This window comes from Notechis scutatus, chromosome 1 (genome assembly GCF_049901735.1).
Source record: "Notechis scutatus isolate UNSWTSFEM ecotype Mainland chromosome 1, rNotScu1.2, whole genome shotgun sequence".
In the NCBI taxonomy this organism is placed as follows: Eukaryota; Metazoa; Chordata; class Lepidosauria; order Squamata; family Elapidae; genus Notechis; species Notechis scutatus.
In genome coordinates this window covers 87,899,533-87,919,279 of record NC_142009.1, presented here as the reverse complement: position 1 = coordinate 87,919,279, position 19,747 = coordinate 87,899,533, and the positions used below count along the sequence as shown (strand labels likewise).

General features: G+C 39.0%; 1 protein-coding gene across 3 annotated transcripts in view; it reads left to right on the top strand.

Moving 5' to 3' along the window:
* The window catches only part of GRM1 (glutamate metabotropic receptor 1), a 208,317-nt gene that overhangs the window by 54,886 nt on the left and 133,684 nt on the right, over positions 1 to 19,747 (top strand). For all 3 annotated transcript variants that reach the window (XM_087970380.1, XM_087970377.1, XM_087970385.1), the window contains exon 3: positions 7,640 to 7,889. In XM_087970380.1, coding sequence (XP_087826506.1) covers positions 7,640 to 7,889 — 250 coding nt within the window. The remainder of the gene's footprint in view (positions 1 to 7,639; positions 7,890 to 19,747) is intronic.

Here is a 19,747-nt window from a genome sequence, read left to right as displayed (position 1 = left end):
TCATCTTAAGCCCTACCAGTCATCTTTTATTCCAGTCCATAAACTCAATATTTGTGCTACCTGCACATGTGAATCTCAGGGAGAGGGAAGAATAAAGAGAGACAAGTGATATTACATGTCATGATCTTACTATGCAAATGATATAAAATATATACTTTATTTCATTTGCATCGTGTCATGATGTGACTAATGCAAATTACAACATTTGTGACATCTGTCCAGAAATAACAGCAGGCAATATCACTTGTACATAATTGGGGATGATTGTCCCTCCATTGCCTCGTTGTTTTACAAGGCTCTCAATCTCCTTTGAGAAGGCTGGTAGCAATCGTTTCCTATCCTATTTTTATTTTCTTTCTTCCTCCCAGTTTGGGAAGTAAAAGAATATTGCTTATCTGCCACCCATGTCTGCTTCTATTTTACTCCCCCACATAGTCGTGGAGATGGAAACAGGATGATCATGGAGTATCTATAAAGGTCCCTTTCCCAAGGCTTTTTCTTGGACTTGGTTTTAATTCCATGATGGATTAACTTCAAGGTCAGCAGTTGTCATGATAAGCCCAATTGACAAAATTAGTTTAGTTTTTCAAAACTGAATAAGTTTAGAGTTATAGCTAATCCCTTAAGTACAGCTAGCAGACCCGGTTTTCAAAAATCCAAATGAACACACTGCAGGGTAGAGATCAGTGGTGGGATTCAATTTTTTTTTTACTACCAGTTCTGTGGGTGTGGCTTCTTGGGTGTGGCAGGGGAAGGATATTGTAAAATCTCCAGTCAGAGGTGGTATTTGCCAGTTCTCCAAAGTACTCAAAATTTCCGCTACCGGTTCTCCAGAACTGGTCAGAACCTGCTGAAGACCCCTTCCGGTAGAAATGCAAAATCCTTGCCTTGCTAGTATCTAAACTAAAGGGTGCCTGGAGAGTTGCAGCTCATCAATGGACTGGATCAGTTGATCCTCTTTTGATATTTATGTGACACCCTATCACTTTATTGACTCGGTTAAACATTTTGGAAGAACAGGACCCATTTGAAACTTAATTCATGAAGGATTGTAACACTTTTGTGTATGGCACTGCCAGTAAAACAGCAATGTGGTTCTATCAATAAAGGAGAAAATTGTAGCTCAGGGCTGAAATAACCTTCAATGTGGTACTCTTAAAGGACAATAACTAAGCGAAATAATTTGTCAGAGCCAAAATGAGAGAATTATCCAGAAGTTCCTTTATTAATTACATGTTACATGAGCATGTTTTGTTGGATGTGAAGTTTCACTCCCTAACTATACTTCCAAAGGTTTTTAACAGGAATTTCTATTACCAAAACATAACAGGGAAATCCTGATTGCTGAACATTAAGTGCTGAATATGTTCAATTATTATTTATGAGCTGCTGTCTTAATATGGTGTTCAGTGTGGTCCTTAGAATGCACTTTGATGCCCTAATATTGGATCATCTAATTTTACCATTACATTCATAAATATATGTTTATAAATCTTAAAAGTATACCAAAAACAGATAGAAAAAAAGCTTTAAATTTGCAGCTAAGGAATTAAAGAGGCAAAACAACCCTGATTAAATGAGCTTGAAATCCTAAATATAAGAATAATTAAAGCCATGATCTCAAAGATCCTGTCTCAGAACAATCATCCAGAAAAGGATAGTGTCCCATGCTACAGATCAGGATGCAGTGAAATTAACATTTAAAACAACCCTGATGGCCCAAATCATCAAAGTCCCTTGTGCAATAGACAAGCTAAAAATATTAATGCCACCAGCAACTAGGTTTGATGAGATATTAAGGTGCTGACCTAGAAACCAGGAGATTGGGAGTCTCACGGGTGCTTTTTCAAAAGGCAACTGGACTGTTTTTTTCTTTGAGGAGGAAGAAGACATTTCATTCAGAGGTGGTATTCAGCAGGTTCTGACCAGTTCTGGAAAACCGGTAGTGGAAATTTTGAGTAGTTCAGAGAACTGGCAAATACCACATCTGACTGTAGATTTTACAGTATCCTTCTCCTGCCACACCGACTAAGCCACACTCACAGAAACGGTAATAAAAAAAATTGAATTCCTCCCCCCCAAAAATTGAATATCACTTCTTATCCAAGAAGCTTCATCAGTTGTGACTGGATGGTAAGGGAATGGAAGGGTAGCTTCTAACAGGATGGTGGGGATGAATGGAAGGATTGTATTTCTTTGCAGTCATCTGGTTGTTAGCACTCTGTCTGAGAGCTATTGAGGCCACTTGAAAATTCTAAAAGACAAGAGTAATTAAAGCCACAATACCAAAGATCCTACCTTCCCTTTGTGTCTAAGGAAGGCAAAACCCCACCCCACACTTAAGCATGAAAGCTAGTTGAGTGATTTGGGTCAAGTCATTCTCTCTCTCTCTCTCTCTCTCTCAGCCCATCTCACCTCTCAGGGTTGCTGTTGTGGGCAAAACAGGAGGCAAGAACAGTAGTTATGCTTGCCACCTTGAGTTCACCAAATATAAATTAAAAGGTGGGATAAAATAATAACAACAACAACAACAACAACAATATTTATTTATTAAGCATGAAAGCTAGTTCGGTGATTTGGGTCAAGTCATTCTCTCTCTCTCTCTCTCAGCCCATCTCACATCTCAGGGTTGCTGTTGTGGGCAAAATAGGAGGCAAGAATGGTAACTAAGTTTGCCACCTTGAGTTCACCAAATATAAATAAAAAGGTGGGATAAAATAACAACAACAACAATAATGATTCGACAGGTGGATAAAAATGCCAAATCCAGTCTAAACATCTGGTCAATTATATTAATCCCCCAGTGAGGCACTATTTGGATGTGGTTGTGGTGTTTGTATGCTATGAGAAGGATGGGAGCTATGGCAGAAGTTCAACCACATTGGACCTGCAAATAGAAGCAGAATGACTATGGCAGAAGAAAGTGTTCTGACCTGGCTCCCAAATATGACAAATCCTCTGTAATTAATTAAATGTTCCCTTTATTAGAAGCACCAGCAGCCCTGGCAAAATGTCTCTCTCTCACACACACACACACACACTCACTCACACACACACACCCCAGGCTAACTAGTCTGTCCAGCAGGAAGATTAATAGTTGTCTGTCACACCTATTCATCTCCGCCCCCTGCCTTTTAACCCCAGAAATAGGGTGGGGCTTCGCTAGTTGCAGTGGTTCTTCCGTCCCAAGGATCGCCCCATTGATTTCCACTGCTCTCCTCTCCTCTGCCTTCTGCACATCCCTGCATCAGGCACTGGACCCAGCTGTTCCTCCTCTTCCTCATCAGCCACGTCCAGACCTGGAGGCTGTTGACTCTCAATCTGAGGGCTGATGGATGCTTCTAATGCTTCCACCTCTGTCTCTATCTCTGACAGGTCCATTTCTTCTCCCCCCTTGGAGCTCTCAGATTGCCTTCACGCTGGCCCTGACTCCAATGCCACCTCATCATCTGATTCAGCTGCTGAAGGAGCTGGTGGACAACAGGCCACAACAGAAAGCAAAGGTGGTACCAATAGTAATAGGCAGCTTGGGTGAAATCCCAAAATAGCTGGAGCACCATTTGAACACCACCAGCCCCGACAAATTCACTGTCAATCAATTGACAAATCAGTCAATTACAAAGGACAGCTTTACTTGGAACAGCTTCCATCCTGAGACAATATCTTTAACATCATCAAACATTCACATCTGCCTATCCCAGGTCCTCGAGGAAGACTCAGTAGGTGGATAAACATGCCAAATTTATTCTAAATATTTGGCTGTCTGTACAACAAACATTAATAATAAAATTATACTCTAGTTTCTGTTTAGGTCATATAAATTTTTCATCTTTTAAGTATTTCTCTAGTAATATTAATAAACTTGCCTTAATGGTTATATTTTGCCCACTAGATGGTGCTCATATGGATTTATATAAATAACATTCATACTGACAAAATTAATTGTACAAACCAATCCAGTCTCTGCCTTAGTTGCTGGGCAAAAAGAAGATAATGTCTTTTTCCTAGCAAATCATTGAAGGTATGTTAGCACTGGAAATCTACATTTGTTCAACAGCATTGTTGCATGGTGCTTACAGGCAATTTTCAACCATAACAGGGACCAGAATTTTGGTTGCTAAGCAATGCGGTTGTTAAGCAAGTCATCATGTGACCAGGCCCAATTTTATAATCTTTATTATGCCAGTCACTAAGTGAATCACATAGGTGTAAAGTGAAGCTTTGATTGACTTTGCTTGTCACAAGGCATCTGGGAAGATCACAAATCACAATCACATGACTGAATGACACTATAAAAAATCATATAATAATAGACAAACACAACATATAAATGCAAAATATAAAATGGGGCAAATCAGTAAAGCAAGACAATCAGAACTGTCACTCAACTGGCCCTTAACAACTGGGGAAACGTCAGGTCTTAACAGCTTTCTGAGGGAGAAAAGAGGTGGGGAATCTGGCATACGTTGGATGGAGGAGAGGTTATTCCAAAGAATGGGGCAACTGCAACAAAGATACACTTCCTAAGTCCAACAAGGTTTAAAAGAAAGAAACTGGAGTATACCTCCTTCTGGCAGTGTGTAAGAGATTAGGGTTTAGATTACAATTTACATATGTGGAGATTTGAAGGCTTGTAAAAAGAACTTGCTATTAATAAGGGTATGATCAGGGTAGTGAACTATTCTGTATTCTTCTGAAATCATTTGGAAATCAAATCATTTTCTTCCTGAGTTGTCCCTAGAATTCAGTGGAATGATTTCTAGAAATAGGGCCTTAAACATGAAATTCAGGATGTGGTGCAGTGGTTAGAATGCAGTATTGCAGGCAAACTCTGTCCACAGTCTGGAGTTTGATCCTGATGGGGCTCAAGGTTGACTCAGCCTTCTGTCTTTCAAAGGTCAAAAAAAAAAAAAGAATGTGAGAGCAATATGCTGACATTTTAAACCTCCCAGAGAGTGCTGTAAAGCACTATGGGGCAGTATATAAATCTGAGAGTTATTGCTATTGTTATTGCTAGGTATATCTCACTGGTCTCCAGTGTCAGCTATATTCTTGTGACCTGGTTCTGATTTCCAATTATGAATATTGTAAGGTGAAAATTGAAGCTAGTTGCTTTGCCTCAATTTATCTGTTAGCTGCAGACACAATGCTTGAATGAACATGGATAGATAAGTAGTGGAAAGAAGGGAAATAGGTACTTCCCATAACCTGTGAGCATGTACAGAAACATGTGGAACTATGTTACTACGGCTAGGAGTGCCAAAACTCTTCTGATAAATGGCAAAGATTCAGTGTATTTCAGGGAAGAATTCTTTCCATGTGGTATCATTTTCTTCTCTTATGTATTCTTAAGTCACTTACAAATATACAGTGAGCCCATGCCTGGGAGAAAAAGAGGAAGAAAATCACTATACTGTTGCTTTTGTGTTTAATTTATGACTCAAAGCCACACCACTCATTCTATAAAGCCCCATGGAAAGCATAAAAATTGCTTTTGCTCTTATTAATTTCACACCAAAAGAAACCAGGGAGAGGCAATTTCCCAAAACAAAGACTTCTGAAGGTGCCTGAGGGATTGCCAAACAAAGATAAAAAAGCACAGCTGAGCAACTTGCAAGCTTTAAACCAGGTGGAACAATACCTTGAATAATGCTCTGTTGCAACAGCAATTATGAAGAAAGAGACAAATGGGGCCTCTTGGAATATTGACAGCCTTTGTTTCACACCTCACTGTGTGTTCCAAGTGCCCTAATAGCTGGCAGCCCCATTGATTTCTGTCTCCACAGAATTAACAAAACCCAAGCACAAGTGAAAGCCTTGCTTTTGGTTAACCTTCATGTCCCTTTCCCCCAAATGTTTGGTTTCAGGGATCTCTGCTAATGACAGAATACTAACTTCTCCTTTCAACTAGGTTGGAAATGCCAGTGTCTCAAACTAAGTAAAAATAAAGTAATGCTAACCTGGAGGGGGGAAAACACATTTTCCTCCTGTTTGCCTCCTTTGCTTTCCATTGTTCTTATGGTGGTAGTGAAATAATTTGAGCAATACAGCCTCTGTGATCTATCTGAGATGTAAGATGGAAACCAGTGGTGGGATATGGGATTTGAACATTTTTTACTACCGGTTCTGCGGGCGTGGCTTGGTGGGCGTGGCAGGGAAGGTTACTGCAAAATCCCATTCCCTCCCCACCCCACTAACCTGCTTTCCAGCTCTGTTCCCCTGTGCAGGGCAACAAAAGAAGACTCAGCCAATCAGCTGGGACTCGGGAGGCAGGAAATAGATGGGGACAGGGACAGTCAGAAGTGGTATTTGCCAGTTCTCTGAACTACTCAAAATTTCTACTACCGGTTCTCCAGAACAGGTCAGAACCTGTTGAATGCCACCTCTGATGGAAACTGATGGCCTGGCCAAGGAGATGTAGATTAGAAAGTGCTGCTCCCCTACATCTCAAATAAATGATAGAGGAGTGAATTAGTTGTTAGATTTGTTTTAATCAGCTAAGATTTATGCTAAGAGCAGAGCAGACACAACCTTGGTCATTTTGAAGCCTCTCAGGTACATTGGAAATAACCTTTTCCCCTTTTGAGGGGTCCTTGGTGCTCTCTGAACTTACCTGCTTTCTTTCAGACATTTCATTACTCAAACTAGGTAACACCATCAGTGTTAGTAAGGAGTCAGTTTATATTCAAGTAGCTTGCCTGTCAGTGCTGATGGGATAGTCTTAGAGATTCTATGGCTGGGCTGTTTGCTGTTGGCTTCTTTGGCAGTTTCTTGATTGGGGTATTGTTTACTTGATTGTTGGTCTGATGTTAACCTTGGAGTTAATCTATGCTGATCTGGGTGCTAATTGATGGTGGAGAGGTGCTTGGGTCATTTTGTTCCTTTTGGGGCTGGGTGATAGTCCTTTTTTGCATAGTCTATAGATGTTGTTAATGTCTATATGTCTATTGATGGCTGATTTGTCAGAGTGCCAAGCTGCTAGCAATTGCCAGGCTTCTAAACACAGCCACTATGTAGGACAAACAGGTAGAAGACTGGCAAAACACATCCATGAACACCAACTAGTAGTCAGAAGACAAGATGAAAATTCTTTAATTTCACAACATATAGACGGATTTAACCATAGTTTCAATTGGGAAAATGTGACCATTAAAACCAAGTCCAAAAATGCTAGGGAATTTCTAGATGCCTGGCACTCTGACAAATCAACCATCAATGGACACACAGACATTAACAACATCTGTAGACTATGCAAGAGACCAGCCCAAAAGAGAACAAAAAGATTCCAGTACCTCTCCACCAGTAACCACCACCAATATCAGCATATATTAAGTCCAAGGTTAACATCAGACCAACAATCAAGTAAACAATATCCCAATCAAGGAACAGCCAAAGAAGCCAACAGCAAACAGCCCAACCAAAACATCTCTAAGACCATCCCCACCTACACTGGCAGGCAAACCACTACTAGGACATAAACCTACAGCAAACTGCACTCCAGCACCCAGCACTGATGATGTTACCTAGTTTGGCGAATGAAATGTCTCCAAGAAAACAAGCAAGCTCAAAGAGCACCAAGGACCCTTCAGGTCAACCCTGAGCTACAAATATTCTCCTTTGTTTTTCCCCTTTTGTTTAGGAAACTATGGAGAGAGTGGCATGGAAGCTTTCAAGGAACTGGCTGCACAAGAAGGCCTTTGTATTGCGCATTCAGACAAGATCTACAGCAATGCGGGAGAAAAAAGCTTTGAGAAGCTGTTACAGAAGCTCCGGGACAGGTTGCCAAAGGCTAGAGTTGTGGTTTGTTTCTGTGAAGGGATGACCGTCAGAGGAATCCTCATGGCTATGAGACGCATGGGAGTACTTAGAGAACTTCTACTGATTGGGAGGTAAGTCATGTACCTTTGCTTGCTGTCATATCGGGACAAAGAGGAGAAAGAAAGGTAAAACCTTGTTACTGCTATAAATCTAGAGCTTAGAACTGAGAACTCTTATGGAAAATCAAGACCAGAACTTAGGCTTATTTTCAGTGGTGGGATTCAAATAATTTAACAACCAGTTCTCAGTTCTCAACCAGTTCTCTGCCCTAATAAGTTCTTCCAACAACCAGTTCCCCAAACTGCTCAGAAAGTTAACAACCGGTTCTCCCAAAGTGGTGCGAACTGGCTGAATCCCATCACTGCTTATTTTCCTTTTCTTGTATCACAAACGCCTCACATTATTTTTTGAAGATAATTTCCATTTCACTTTGCCCTTAAAATAGCAGAGCAAGTTTTAAAACCAACCAATGTTCTCTGGACAGGTTGCATAAATGAACAAAATGTGCTAAGTTGAGCACTAAAGAGGGATTATATAAACACCTTCTGGTAAAATGAACCATCATGAGCTAGTAGTATGGTCTTACTTTATATGAGAACTTTTTTAAAATTAGTTTATGACATATGTTGTGGCTTAATAGAGGAGCACAGAGTTGACCTTGGAGAGAATACATGGCAACCATTAAGACAACATGAACTTTGCCTGGAAAAACAAGACAGTGGGCGAAAGAAACTCAAGATTGCCCCAACTTGATTCTCTTTGGTATAAGAGGGAGGGAAGGCAAAACACTTGCAGGCTTTCAAGAATCTGTTATTTTGCCCTAAATTAATAAAGCAGAGTTTCACTATTTTTTGCTTCCTGACCTGGTCTAATTTGAAGGGCTGACAGGTTTTGAATAATGGTTCTTCCTCTTTACATGTCTCCCTACCACAAAGATCTCCAAATGTTTCATTTCAATGGCTTATTGTCTTTCATTTTTTCACTTTTATGGAAACTTATTTTGTGAGAAATACGAGAGCACAAAAACCAAATATCTCCCCCACCCTCATTTAAAATTTCCACCTCTGCACCTTGATAGTATCCTATCCACTTTCCATCATTGTCCATGAATGGTAGATCTTGTCCCTCCCAAAATTACTACTTCAGGAAGGAAGGATTAATCATGCTTGATGTAAAATAATTCTCAAGGAACTTGCTGGGGAGGAGAAAGAAGGTTGATCTTGTAAGACAGGGGTCCCCAACCGCCGGTCCGCGGACCGGTACCGGTCCGTGGAACAACTCTTACCGGGCCGCTGGTTGCTGGGCGCCGCCATCTTTTTGGTAAAAAGTGCTTCCGGTGAGCTTTTCCGGGTAGAAAGCTCACGAAGCACTTTTCATCAAAAAGATGGCGGCGCTAGCTCGGTGAGCTTTTCCGGTAGAAAGCCATTTCTACCGAAAAACTCACCGAGCGCTGGCGCCCCCATCTTTTTGACGAAAAGATGGCGGCGCCCAGTTGATGCCGGTACCGGGCCGCGGCGCCCAGCTGATGCCGGTACCAGGCCGCGGCGTCAAAAAGGTTGGGGATCCCTGTTGTAAGAGATGGTGATAAGCTGAGAAAGGAATGGGAGAGAAAGCAGATATGCATAGTCAAGAGAGAAGATCAAGCCAGTTGATACCATATCTTGCAAATGGCAATTTAGTCCAGTTGTAAAATTATTCAAGGATAGAAACTTAATTAAACTATGTTCACAAGAGGCTGTGGAAATCTTTTGCCATGTCCAAAATTCTATATCCACCCCAGGCTAGCATGACTTTGTAAAATCTATGCAGTTCTTGCTTCATTGAACTTGCCAGCTGTGTTCTGCTTGATAACCCCATTGGACAATATTTCTCTGTTCCCTCCATAATTAATAAAACTAATATTTTCAGTTGGAAATGAAGCTCTTTCACTACTTCATCCGATAATTGAAAACATGTGTAATATTTAGAGATCCATCTATATTTTTGAGTATTGAAAATATCACAAGAAAAAAATGTTTCCTGGGGAATGGAAAATTATGTGCAAAATGAAAACATTTCGATAAATATTTCCAGCATGTATTTAATCTTGAATACCACGATTAGTTTTATTTGAATATAACTGGCAACTTGGAATTATATTTATGCACGAAAACTCCAAATATGTCTGAGAAAAGTTATGTATTTTAGGACAAGGAAAGCTCTGTTTTTGCATTTTTCCTTTTTGGCTAAGCTAGACTTGAGAAAAGTTTTCTGTCAAGTATATAGATGGTTCTTTTCAGGCAAAAGCAGAAGCAGAAGTGGTTGTTTTAGCTGATTCCTCAGGTGATGAGCACAGGTGAGACAATGCTAATCATCAAAAACATCATGGATCTGGCAATTTGTGTCAGTGGTAGAACTTATGTCTTTTAAACATCATTGACAGATACCTGTTCCTTTTCTTCCAGCTGCCTGAGGGTTTCAACTTGTCACTGTTTCAATTTACCAATTCCTATGGACCCAGATGATGTATCCCTGCACTCAGGAATAGTAGACTGAGCTGTCAAAAAAAGAAAATAGTAATGATAGGAAGCTTAGAGTACCATGAAGCCTGTCAAAAAAGGGGAAGAAATTTGGAGCAAATACTTTCTTCCTCCAGTCCATTTAATTTATAACCCTAGTGGCAGATGCCCTGAGACTAATTCTCCCCCTTTCCTAAACAATTGCAAAAACTGCTGGATTATGTTTTCCTTCCTTCCTTCCTTCCTTCCTTCCTTCCTTCCTTCCTTCCTTCCTTCCTTCCTTCCTTCCTTCCTTCCTTCCTTCCTTCCTTCCTTCCATATGAATGGTTGAGACAGCTATATGGTCATCCAATGTGCCTTCAAAAACTGATCTTTCTCCCCTCAAATATACCATCTTTGGAAAGGACCAAGTTTTGGAATTATGGACAAAAAGGAAGTATGTAATGTTGTGATTGTTGTGGGTCTCCAGTGACTCTGGGTAAAGAAGTTAATGAATTGTTGAAGAATTCTTTTACACTTCAGTGACGTTTATAAGCTTTCTCTCTCTTGTATATTAAAAACATGCAGTTATGTATAATGCCACCAGGGAGGGTGTATAGATTGTTCACTTCAAAAATCTACCCATTTAAGTTTCAGTTTCTTCCTCTGTTTTTCCTCATATCTTTCTTCCGTTTATTTTGTCCTTTGCTACCTCATGTTAATTTATGTGAGATGTCAACAAAGGAGAGCATTGAAAGAGGAGGCTTCATCTCTTTTTAATTCCACATCAATCTCCATCTATCCCTTTGAAGTATAGAACAGGGGCGCAATTCAACTGGTATAGCAACCGGTTTGGTGAGTGCTCACTTCACATGCGTGCATGCCAAACATGCGCTTTGTGCACACGCAGCACATTTGCTACTGACCTTTTCCAGCAATCCCTGTGTGTTAAACAGCTAACGGGCGGCAATTCACTTTGCTGCACTAATCAGCTGAGCTTGAAAACCAGGATATAAAGCACAGACTAGAACCTGGACGGGCAGGTGGGCCCAACAGCTGATCATTGGAGCAAACTGAACCAGTTCGCTTCCAGCTGATCCTCGGAGCTACCGGTTTGCCCGAACTGGGCCAAACTGGTAGAATTCCACCCCTGGTATAGATAGATGCCAACAGATGTATCTGTAACAATATCATTTTCACAACTATAGTAAGATGATTTTAAAAAATAACCCAAAACATGTACAGCTTGGAAGAAAGGAAAGCAAATTTCTCTCACCCACCCACCCAATATTCATCTGAAATTTTACAAGTTTCTTAGTGTCGCCTCTATGCTGCAAGCTCAGGCAGGAGCTGTCATGTAAAGCTTAAACTGCTTTTTAAATTGCTTGACAAACTGATTGAAGTCACAAAATCTGAGAAATAAACAAAACAAAACAAATTATGGTGTCATTTTCCTCACTGGCAAAATCTGTTTTTTAAATAACTGAAATAAAATCTTGGCTAATCTTAATAAAAAACCCTGTTTTTCTAAAACAGAAACATGGTATGAAGATAGATAATAATGACAATTCTGATATCCTTGAACTCTAGGAATGCACTGAGATCTTTCAAGAAGAACCAGTATAATCTCTAGTGACAGCCTCTCTTATATTTATTTATTTGACAATATTAGTTGCCTGCCTCAATCCTGATAGATTCTTAGAGAAGAACAAGACCAATATAATACTATCTAAAAAGTATGAATATGATGACAATAAAAAAAAAAAACTAGTTACTGAAGCCCCAAATCAGATGAGACCTGATAACATATTAGAAGCAATATGGAGGGCCTATATGAATCTCATGAAAAAGGGAAAGCTTCAGTAAATTCATATAAAAATAATTACACAAAAGTTCAGTCTAACAATACCGAGAGCTGTGAAGAGATATTCACATTTTTATAGGAAATTAATTTAAGCAATTTTTTCAACCACCAGCTAAAATGTTCGGACAGAGCTTTCCCAGTTCAGATTCAGGCGTCAGTGTTACTGAACTTTGTAGATCTAGTTTTGTGCACAAGAACAATACAAATAAGTTTCATTAGAGTTATGCTGATTTCCAAAAAGAACTAGGCTATGCTCAGTGCAAGATAATGCTTGCTTTCCTTTTGACAGTCAAAGATTAAAACTGCATAGATAAGACACATTGCTCTGACATCTCCAACCACAGTCTGTATACCAAATGAGACAAAACTCCACCCAAGATATGAACTTAAGTTTTACACCTTCTTAATAGTATCATAACTTCAGAAATGTTTAAGATCTCAAAATTGTGCCGGGGTAGTAGCAAAATTTATAAAAATTGAAAATAGGAACTTCCACACAATGAGAGTTGGAATGATTTACCAGCCAGTGGAACAAAGCAGAAATAATCATGGCGCAAACAAGATGGGAGATTGTTTGATCCCACATGTCACTTGATTTGGAAATGTGGCTATGCCAGAAAGTCAGTTTCTATAATTAGTCATATATCACTACACCATTTACTACACCATTTACTGAGCTGATTGTACTGTACATAGCAACAACCATCCAATCTATCCTGATTCCTTTAAACTCCTTCAACATTTTTCCTGAGAAACTGAAACATGCTAAGCTTGTGTGTCTTCAGTTGGTTGCTTGTAACAGAATATTTATCTTCCATTCAGCAGACTACAGTTTATAATCTTCCTTTCCCCTTTTATTGCTGTACTGATTTTCTGTCTTCTCTATGTAAATTCATGCCTTATTTTTCCATCATCTTAGTTCTATGTCTCTTATGAATTCTTAATTTACTTTTCTACTTATTGCTGTAGCTTGACTTAACTTCAGCCATATCCTTGTTTTTCTGTGTTTTTCCTGCTGGTGCTCGAATTCCCTGCCTCTCCATTCTCCGGCAGCCCTCACAAAGGCCCTTGTTAATTGCTTGCAGGTGCTATGCTTTTCTTTGGATTTCTGTTGCTGGGTAGAGGAGGCAGTTTCATAGCAGCCTCCATATCTGGTCTGCTGCCACGCTGACTTGCTTCTTCAAGCCTCGTGTTGGATCTTTGGTCTTCTAGATAGTACCTGTCAGCTCTCTGTCTTTACATTCCAAGTTTTACCTCTTCTAGCTATCAAAGGCTTGCCAGCATTCTGGACCTCATATTTCTAGATGCTGCTGTGACAATTTCTGAGATCCTCAATTCCTTTGTCCTTCTCACACAGTGAGCTCTCATACTGCTTCTGGTCCAGTGACTCTCCGGCCAAAGTCATTCTCATTCAGCCAATGCCACTGAGATTTCAGTTACTGCCAGTCTCTGAGGTTCTCCCACCATTTAGCAGAGTTCTCCAACCACTTCCTGTTCTTCATAGACCTCATCTTCTTCATCTGCATGCCCGTGCCACAGTGCTCTGCATACTTCCACTTTTCCCTCATGTATAATGGACTTCACACTTTACATGAAGCTACCTCTTACATAAAGGGTTAGACTAGGGCTGGCTTTAAACAGGAAAGAGGAGACACATATTTTTTTCCCTCTGCATTTCTTCCTTCCCCACATCTCCACTTTCTCAGTGTTTAGGAAGTTGGCAAAGGCACATTTCTTTCACCAACACCTGAACTGTTTGTTTATCTCATTTTAACTTATTTCATGTTAATGTCTGACTGTTATTTGTATTTTAATTGTATTGAAGTTGCTGTATAATGCAACTACTCTAAGCAAAGAAAGGAAGGCAGGATATAGCTCCAAGAGTAGTATTAATTAATTGATTGATTACTTAATTAATCTAGATGAACTGAAGCATGTATGAAAAAAGAAAATGACAAAAACTGGAACAATGGAGTGAAAATACTGTGCCAGTCAGTGGGCCAAGCACTTCAAATCAAATAGCAGACTATAAACCAAATTTTTAAAAGGTACATAAAACAATGGTTTTGCAGAATCCTTCTCCAAATGCCTAATTTATAGGCACATTCACAGAGCCTGTTTTCTACAGCTTTAATGTTATTTATTGAAAACATGTCTTTAGAATACAAGCTCCATCTTCTCATCAGCCCAGTTCTGAAGGAACCTGAAGCTGATACAAAGATTCTAATATATAATACAGTGTTTTTCCTGGCAAAACAGAGAAATGCTTATTTGGTCAATTAATGGCACATGGAGAAGAGGCAGGAACTGACAGGCTGAGATGGTGATTTGTTCAACTATAATTAGTTTAACCTATCTGTTGCCCCTTCAATGTGGTTTTAGTCCCTGTTCTGCAATGCTGTTTTGGCTGCAGGGGGAGAGCAGAATCTCAGTTTCTACAGTCACATCCTTAATTTTGTTTTTTAAATGGGTCAACTTATCAGTGGATAAATCTGATTCTGTTTAATGTAAGAGGACACAGGTATACTCCTACAGACTTTCAAATTTCTGTTATTATATCATACAACAGTAAAATGGCATTCATGAAATCCTTGAAAGTCTACCTGGAAGGGTGAACAGTGGCAACCAAGAGAGAGTCAACAACTGTAATTCTTTCACTGAGGGCATCCAGTTGACAAGCCAATAATTGTTTTGGAAGCCAATTGTTTGTTTTGGAAAAATGAGGCTATCCACTATAGCCACCATCATTCATCGATGTTCAGTATGAAAATTGCTGATGGCCTTTTCTGTGGTTGGTGACATTCAAACTTTGGCCAAAAAACATGCCAATCACTGCTCTTACAGTGTCATGCAAAGGAACCGTATGGACTGCGTGGCTGTTCCAGATGCATTTAACAGACCTGTTTATGCCACGGGTGTCAAACTCGGGGCATCACGTTACCATCATCTGATGTTTCACGATGTTTTTTCCCTTTCATGGGGCTGGGGTAGGCGTGGCCTGCATGTGACGCATCCAGCCTGCAGGCCATCAGTTTGACACCCCTGGATTTATGCTAACAGGATTTCCTTCTTTCTCCAGAGGAGGAGGAAATCATGGCAAAATGGCTGTATAGATGACCACTACAGGTGTCAGCTTTGGAAGCCATATTAAACCCAGAAACTTCCATGCCGCCACATTCCTATGCCTGGGAAATTAGGAGGGAGGATTTTTTAGAGTGTTAGTATTCTTATTTTCAGTCAAGGTCATGTTATTCCTGCACCTGGAAGAGGAGTGGTTGAGGGGATGTCTCAAGTTGGGACAGATGGTGATTGGACCATGTGATGGGTGCAGGGGTTGGGTTTTGATTTTTGATTTACTGAGGGAAAAACTGGAACTCTCAGATTTGGGTTTTCCCAGATGTGCTGGTATGACTGTTCCAATAAAAAGAAACTTTGAGAAAATGCCTGTCTTGGAGTTTTTGATTGGGATCTGGTTTTGTTGGAATGCTGACAACAGGTTTATAAATAGAGTTAATAGCAGAAAGATGGGGTCATTGGCATAAAGAAAATACAACCCTGTCTAACAATGGTGTGAAGCAAATTACTGTTACTATTTGAAATTAGTACTTCAAATTCAGTAGAAAAAGACCTCCAGATTGGCTATAATTTCATAAAGCAATTAATATAAAGATGTCCATGGTCATGCATGTATAGCTGTCAAAGGTATAGCTGTTTATTAGAATTGTGGTCATGGCTCATATTTTCATGATGAAAACAAAGAACAAAAAGCTTTTGCTAAAGCAGAGACATATTCAGAGGTATTTCTTTCAACTCTTTGGGCAACAACAATTCAGCTGTACCAAAACTTAAGGAGACACATTGCTGGTAGATGGTGGGGATGGGTTTGGCATTCATTTCACTGAAATGTTTATCATTCAGGACAACAGTCATCAGAGTGCAGCTCCTGAATTTTTAATTTAGAACTGCTACACATATAAGATTGGTAGCGATACAAGAAGCATTTTGTTATATTGGGATGAAGGTAATCTTCAACTGGGAATGGTTTTTGTGCCTCTTGGTCAGAAATAGTAGACAAGCCCATCATATTGGTATTTGATTTGTGAGTGTTTTAAATATGCAAACTGCTGTATTAGTCCAGCAGTTTATAGGAAGGGCATGTTGTGGGTATGTCGCAAAGCATCCCTCTGAAACTTCTGCTGAGTTTCTTTGCATGGTGACTTTGAGACTTCCTTCCTTCCTTCCTTCCTTCCTTCCTTCCTTCCTTCCTTCCTTCCTTCCTTCCTTCCTTCCTTCCTTCCTTCCTTCCTTCCTTCCTTCCTTCCTTGGATGCATTTGTTTGTTTTCCGTAAAACAAATTATTGATTAAAACATATGAGATATTTGTGTGGATAATACTATGTGATTTCTTTATTTCAATTTGGTAGCTGAGTTTTTGCCTTATATCCTGCATTGCAATCCTGGGTACATCAAAGAAAAAGGAAGGCCAATTTGGGCTGGTAATTGCATAGCTCAGTAGCATTTCTTACTAGTTGGGTGATACTTTCAACTTTTAGCTTCCAATCAGTGCCAGGACTCCCCCAATTGTAGTGGTTCTGCATTGTATTTGTATTTGTAGAGTCGGGATTGGGGGTGGATGTTATTTTTTCTTTTCTTTGGAGCTTCAAAATCATAAGAACATAGAATGGAAAGGTCCTGAGAGATAATCTAACCCAACCTCCTACCCGGTGCAGGAACTTACTCCTATAACTACTCTGACAAATGAGCATCCGGTCTCCATTTAAACATCTCCAATGAAAGAGAATCTATTATCTCTTGAGAAAATCTAATCCATTGTTGAATAATTCTTGTTGTTAGAATATTTTTCCTAACCTCCATCTGAAATCTGTTTATAGATTCTACCCATTGGTTCTTGTCCTATTTTTCTGGAATAGCTCTGAAAAAATTCTGCTCTTTTACACGACTTCCCTTCATACAGTTTAAGATGCCTATCATGTGTCTCTACAAAATCTGACACTCAGAAATGCACCTACATTCTTTTGTTTGTTTTGATTAAGCCCCTATCGGAAGAATTTTAGATGCAAATGATTGTTCAATTCACCAATGCTTACACACACACTCACACACATATTATGCATATCCCACATGTATACATATACACATACATGCATCTGTTGAGGACACAACTTCATCCAAACTCCTTAAATCTACCCAAAGTATTCCTATTTCACATCAAGTGTTAATGTTAATTTAAAACAGAACACCTATAGTTCAAAAATAAATGTGTTGAGATGAACAAATATCGAATGAATTCTACTCATCTGTGCAATTACAGTGAATATAAAATGAGCTCCAAATATCTTGAAGGGTTCAAATTGAATTCACAAAAATGTTGCCACCTTAAATTGGAATGTCTTTGGTTAACTCTTTGGTTAACTATTGAATAGCAATAGTTGAAACAAAATAATTGTGACATTTTGCTCATAGAAATCCTTGAATTATCAGAAGACAGGCCTGGTGGGCCTTATGTACACACACAGGTAATCTCCCAATCTTATCTGTTAAAATATCTGAAATGACTGGATTAAAAAACAAATTGGGAAGAAGACAATATTTAGGTAACAGATAAATAAGGGAATAAAGGACAACTTTTCATTAATGATTTCCCCTTTTCCCAACCTGGAATTTAGAAATTCCAGGACTTTGTCATAAGTTCTTAGAATTCATCAGGTAGACAATGTGCACAACAGCCCTTCTTGCCAATGCTTGTTTATACATAGCATAGATATATACATACTAAGCAAAGAGCATTCAGTTAATGCATAAAAACCAACTTAATTTTCCTCATCTTTTTCTTGCTTCTGCCTTCAAAGGAATATAATATTTTATGACCTAATTGATTTACCATTCCAAAATTAACTATCTCCCTGCCTGCTATAATATTGCTTCCGCTAACATGTTAGTATGTCCGTCCTAAACTAAAGCTTCCCGTGTAGCTATTTCTAAATTCCCCAATGGATTAATCAAAGGTTTCAATTAAAATTTTGCTGGTAATCTCTTGTGGCTAGCACAACCTTGATCTATTTTTTGGCAGCCTTGAATCCCTTTTTCCCTCTAAGAATTTACCCAGATGCCACACTGTCTTTCTCTTTGCATGGTGATTTCTATGCCAACTCCTCTTCATTATCAGCCTGGAACCCAATTCCTTCTTAATTCCATCTTCGTTTACCAGCTGTTTTCTGATCTGAATCCATCTCCAACACTCCAAAACTTCTCACAAGCTTCTTAATCCATTTTGAGACTATATATGTGTGTGAAAACCTCATCTGTTTTTCTCTCAGCTTTTTGCCACCACCAGGTTTTCACCACAGGATTAGTTTGCATGTCTATGAGATAACATAACAGGGTATTAGATGATGTCTACGCTCTTTATTCTGTTCCAGACAGATTTACTTTCACTTGGGATTGTACACGTAATATGGAATATTTTTTTCAACAAATAGACAATCAAAGAATGTGAAGCAAAAATCCAGCTAGACAAAACTGTGTTTTCAATCTCTGTCTCCCACCTTCTTTCCTCTTGTTACCTCTGTCCGTAATAAAATAATCACACATAAAAAAAAGAGAGACAGCCATTTTTGTCTCTTGTGTCACCTGCTATGTCACATTCCTGCCAACAGCACATTTTCTCATTAGACACGGGAAGGTGCAAAAGGGAGTTCTTTTCTAACAGAATAGCCTGAATCTGGATTACTGATTCAGCAGGATTTTGCATTTTGTCTGGAACCCATGTATGTAGACATCATTGGAGCTCCCTCAAACTCTCCAAAAGAAGAAGAAAAATGCTTTAAAGGATTAACAATTATTTTAAAGAATCACATAATGATGATTCAGTTATAACATTACTGGATTTTTTTCCCCTTATGACCCAAGACTAGGAACAACTGTCCTAATAAATAAATACACAATATCATACATCTTAACATTTATGATACTGCAATATCACTATTGCAATTCAATAATATATTTCTTATGTTGTTTTATGTTTTCACGGGTATTTATATGTATGGTATTTAGGTTTCTTCGGGTATTTTCCCACGTCTTAATATTTGTGCTTTTATTATAGCGACGTTTTGGCAGAATCTCATCTGCCATCCTCAGGCTTGTGTATTGGGTTCTTTTTAAACTTTAAAAGCACAACTATAATGACGTGGGAAAATACCCGAACAAAGCTGAATACCAGATAGATAGATAGATAGATAGATAGATAGATAGATAGATAGATAGATAGATAGATAGATAGATAGATATAGATACAGATACAGATACAGATACAGATACAGATACAGATACAGATACAGATACAGATACAGATACAGATACAGATATAGATGATATAGATGATATAGATGATATAGATGATATAGATATAGATATAGATATAGATATAGATATAGATATAGATAGAGATAGAGATAGATAGATAGATAGATAGATAGATAGATAGATAGATAGATAGATAGATAGATAGATAAATGAAGCATAGAAAGCAGCCATACAAGGGAACCAGTGGCGGGATTCAATTTTTTTT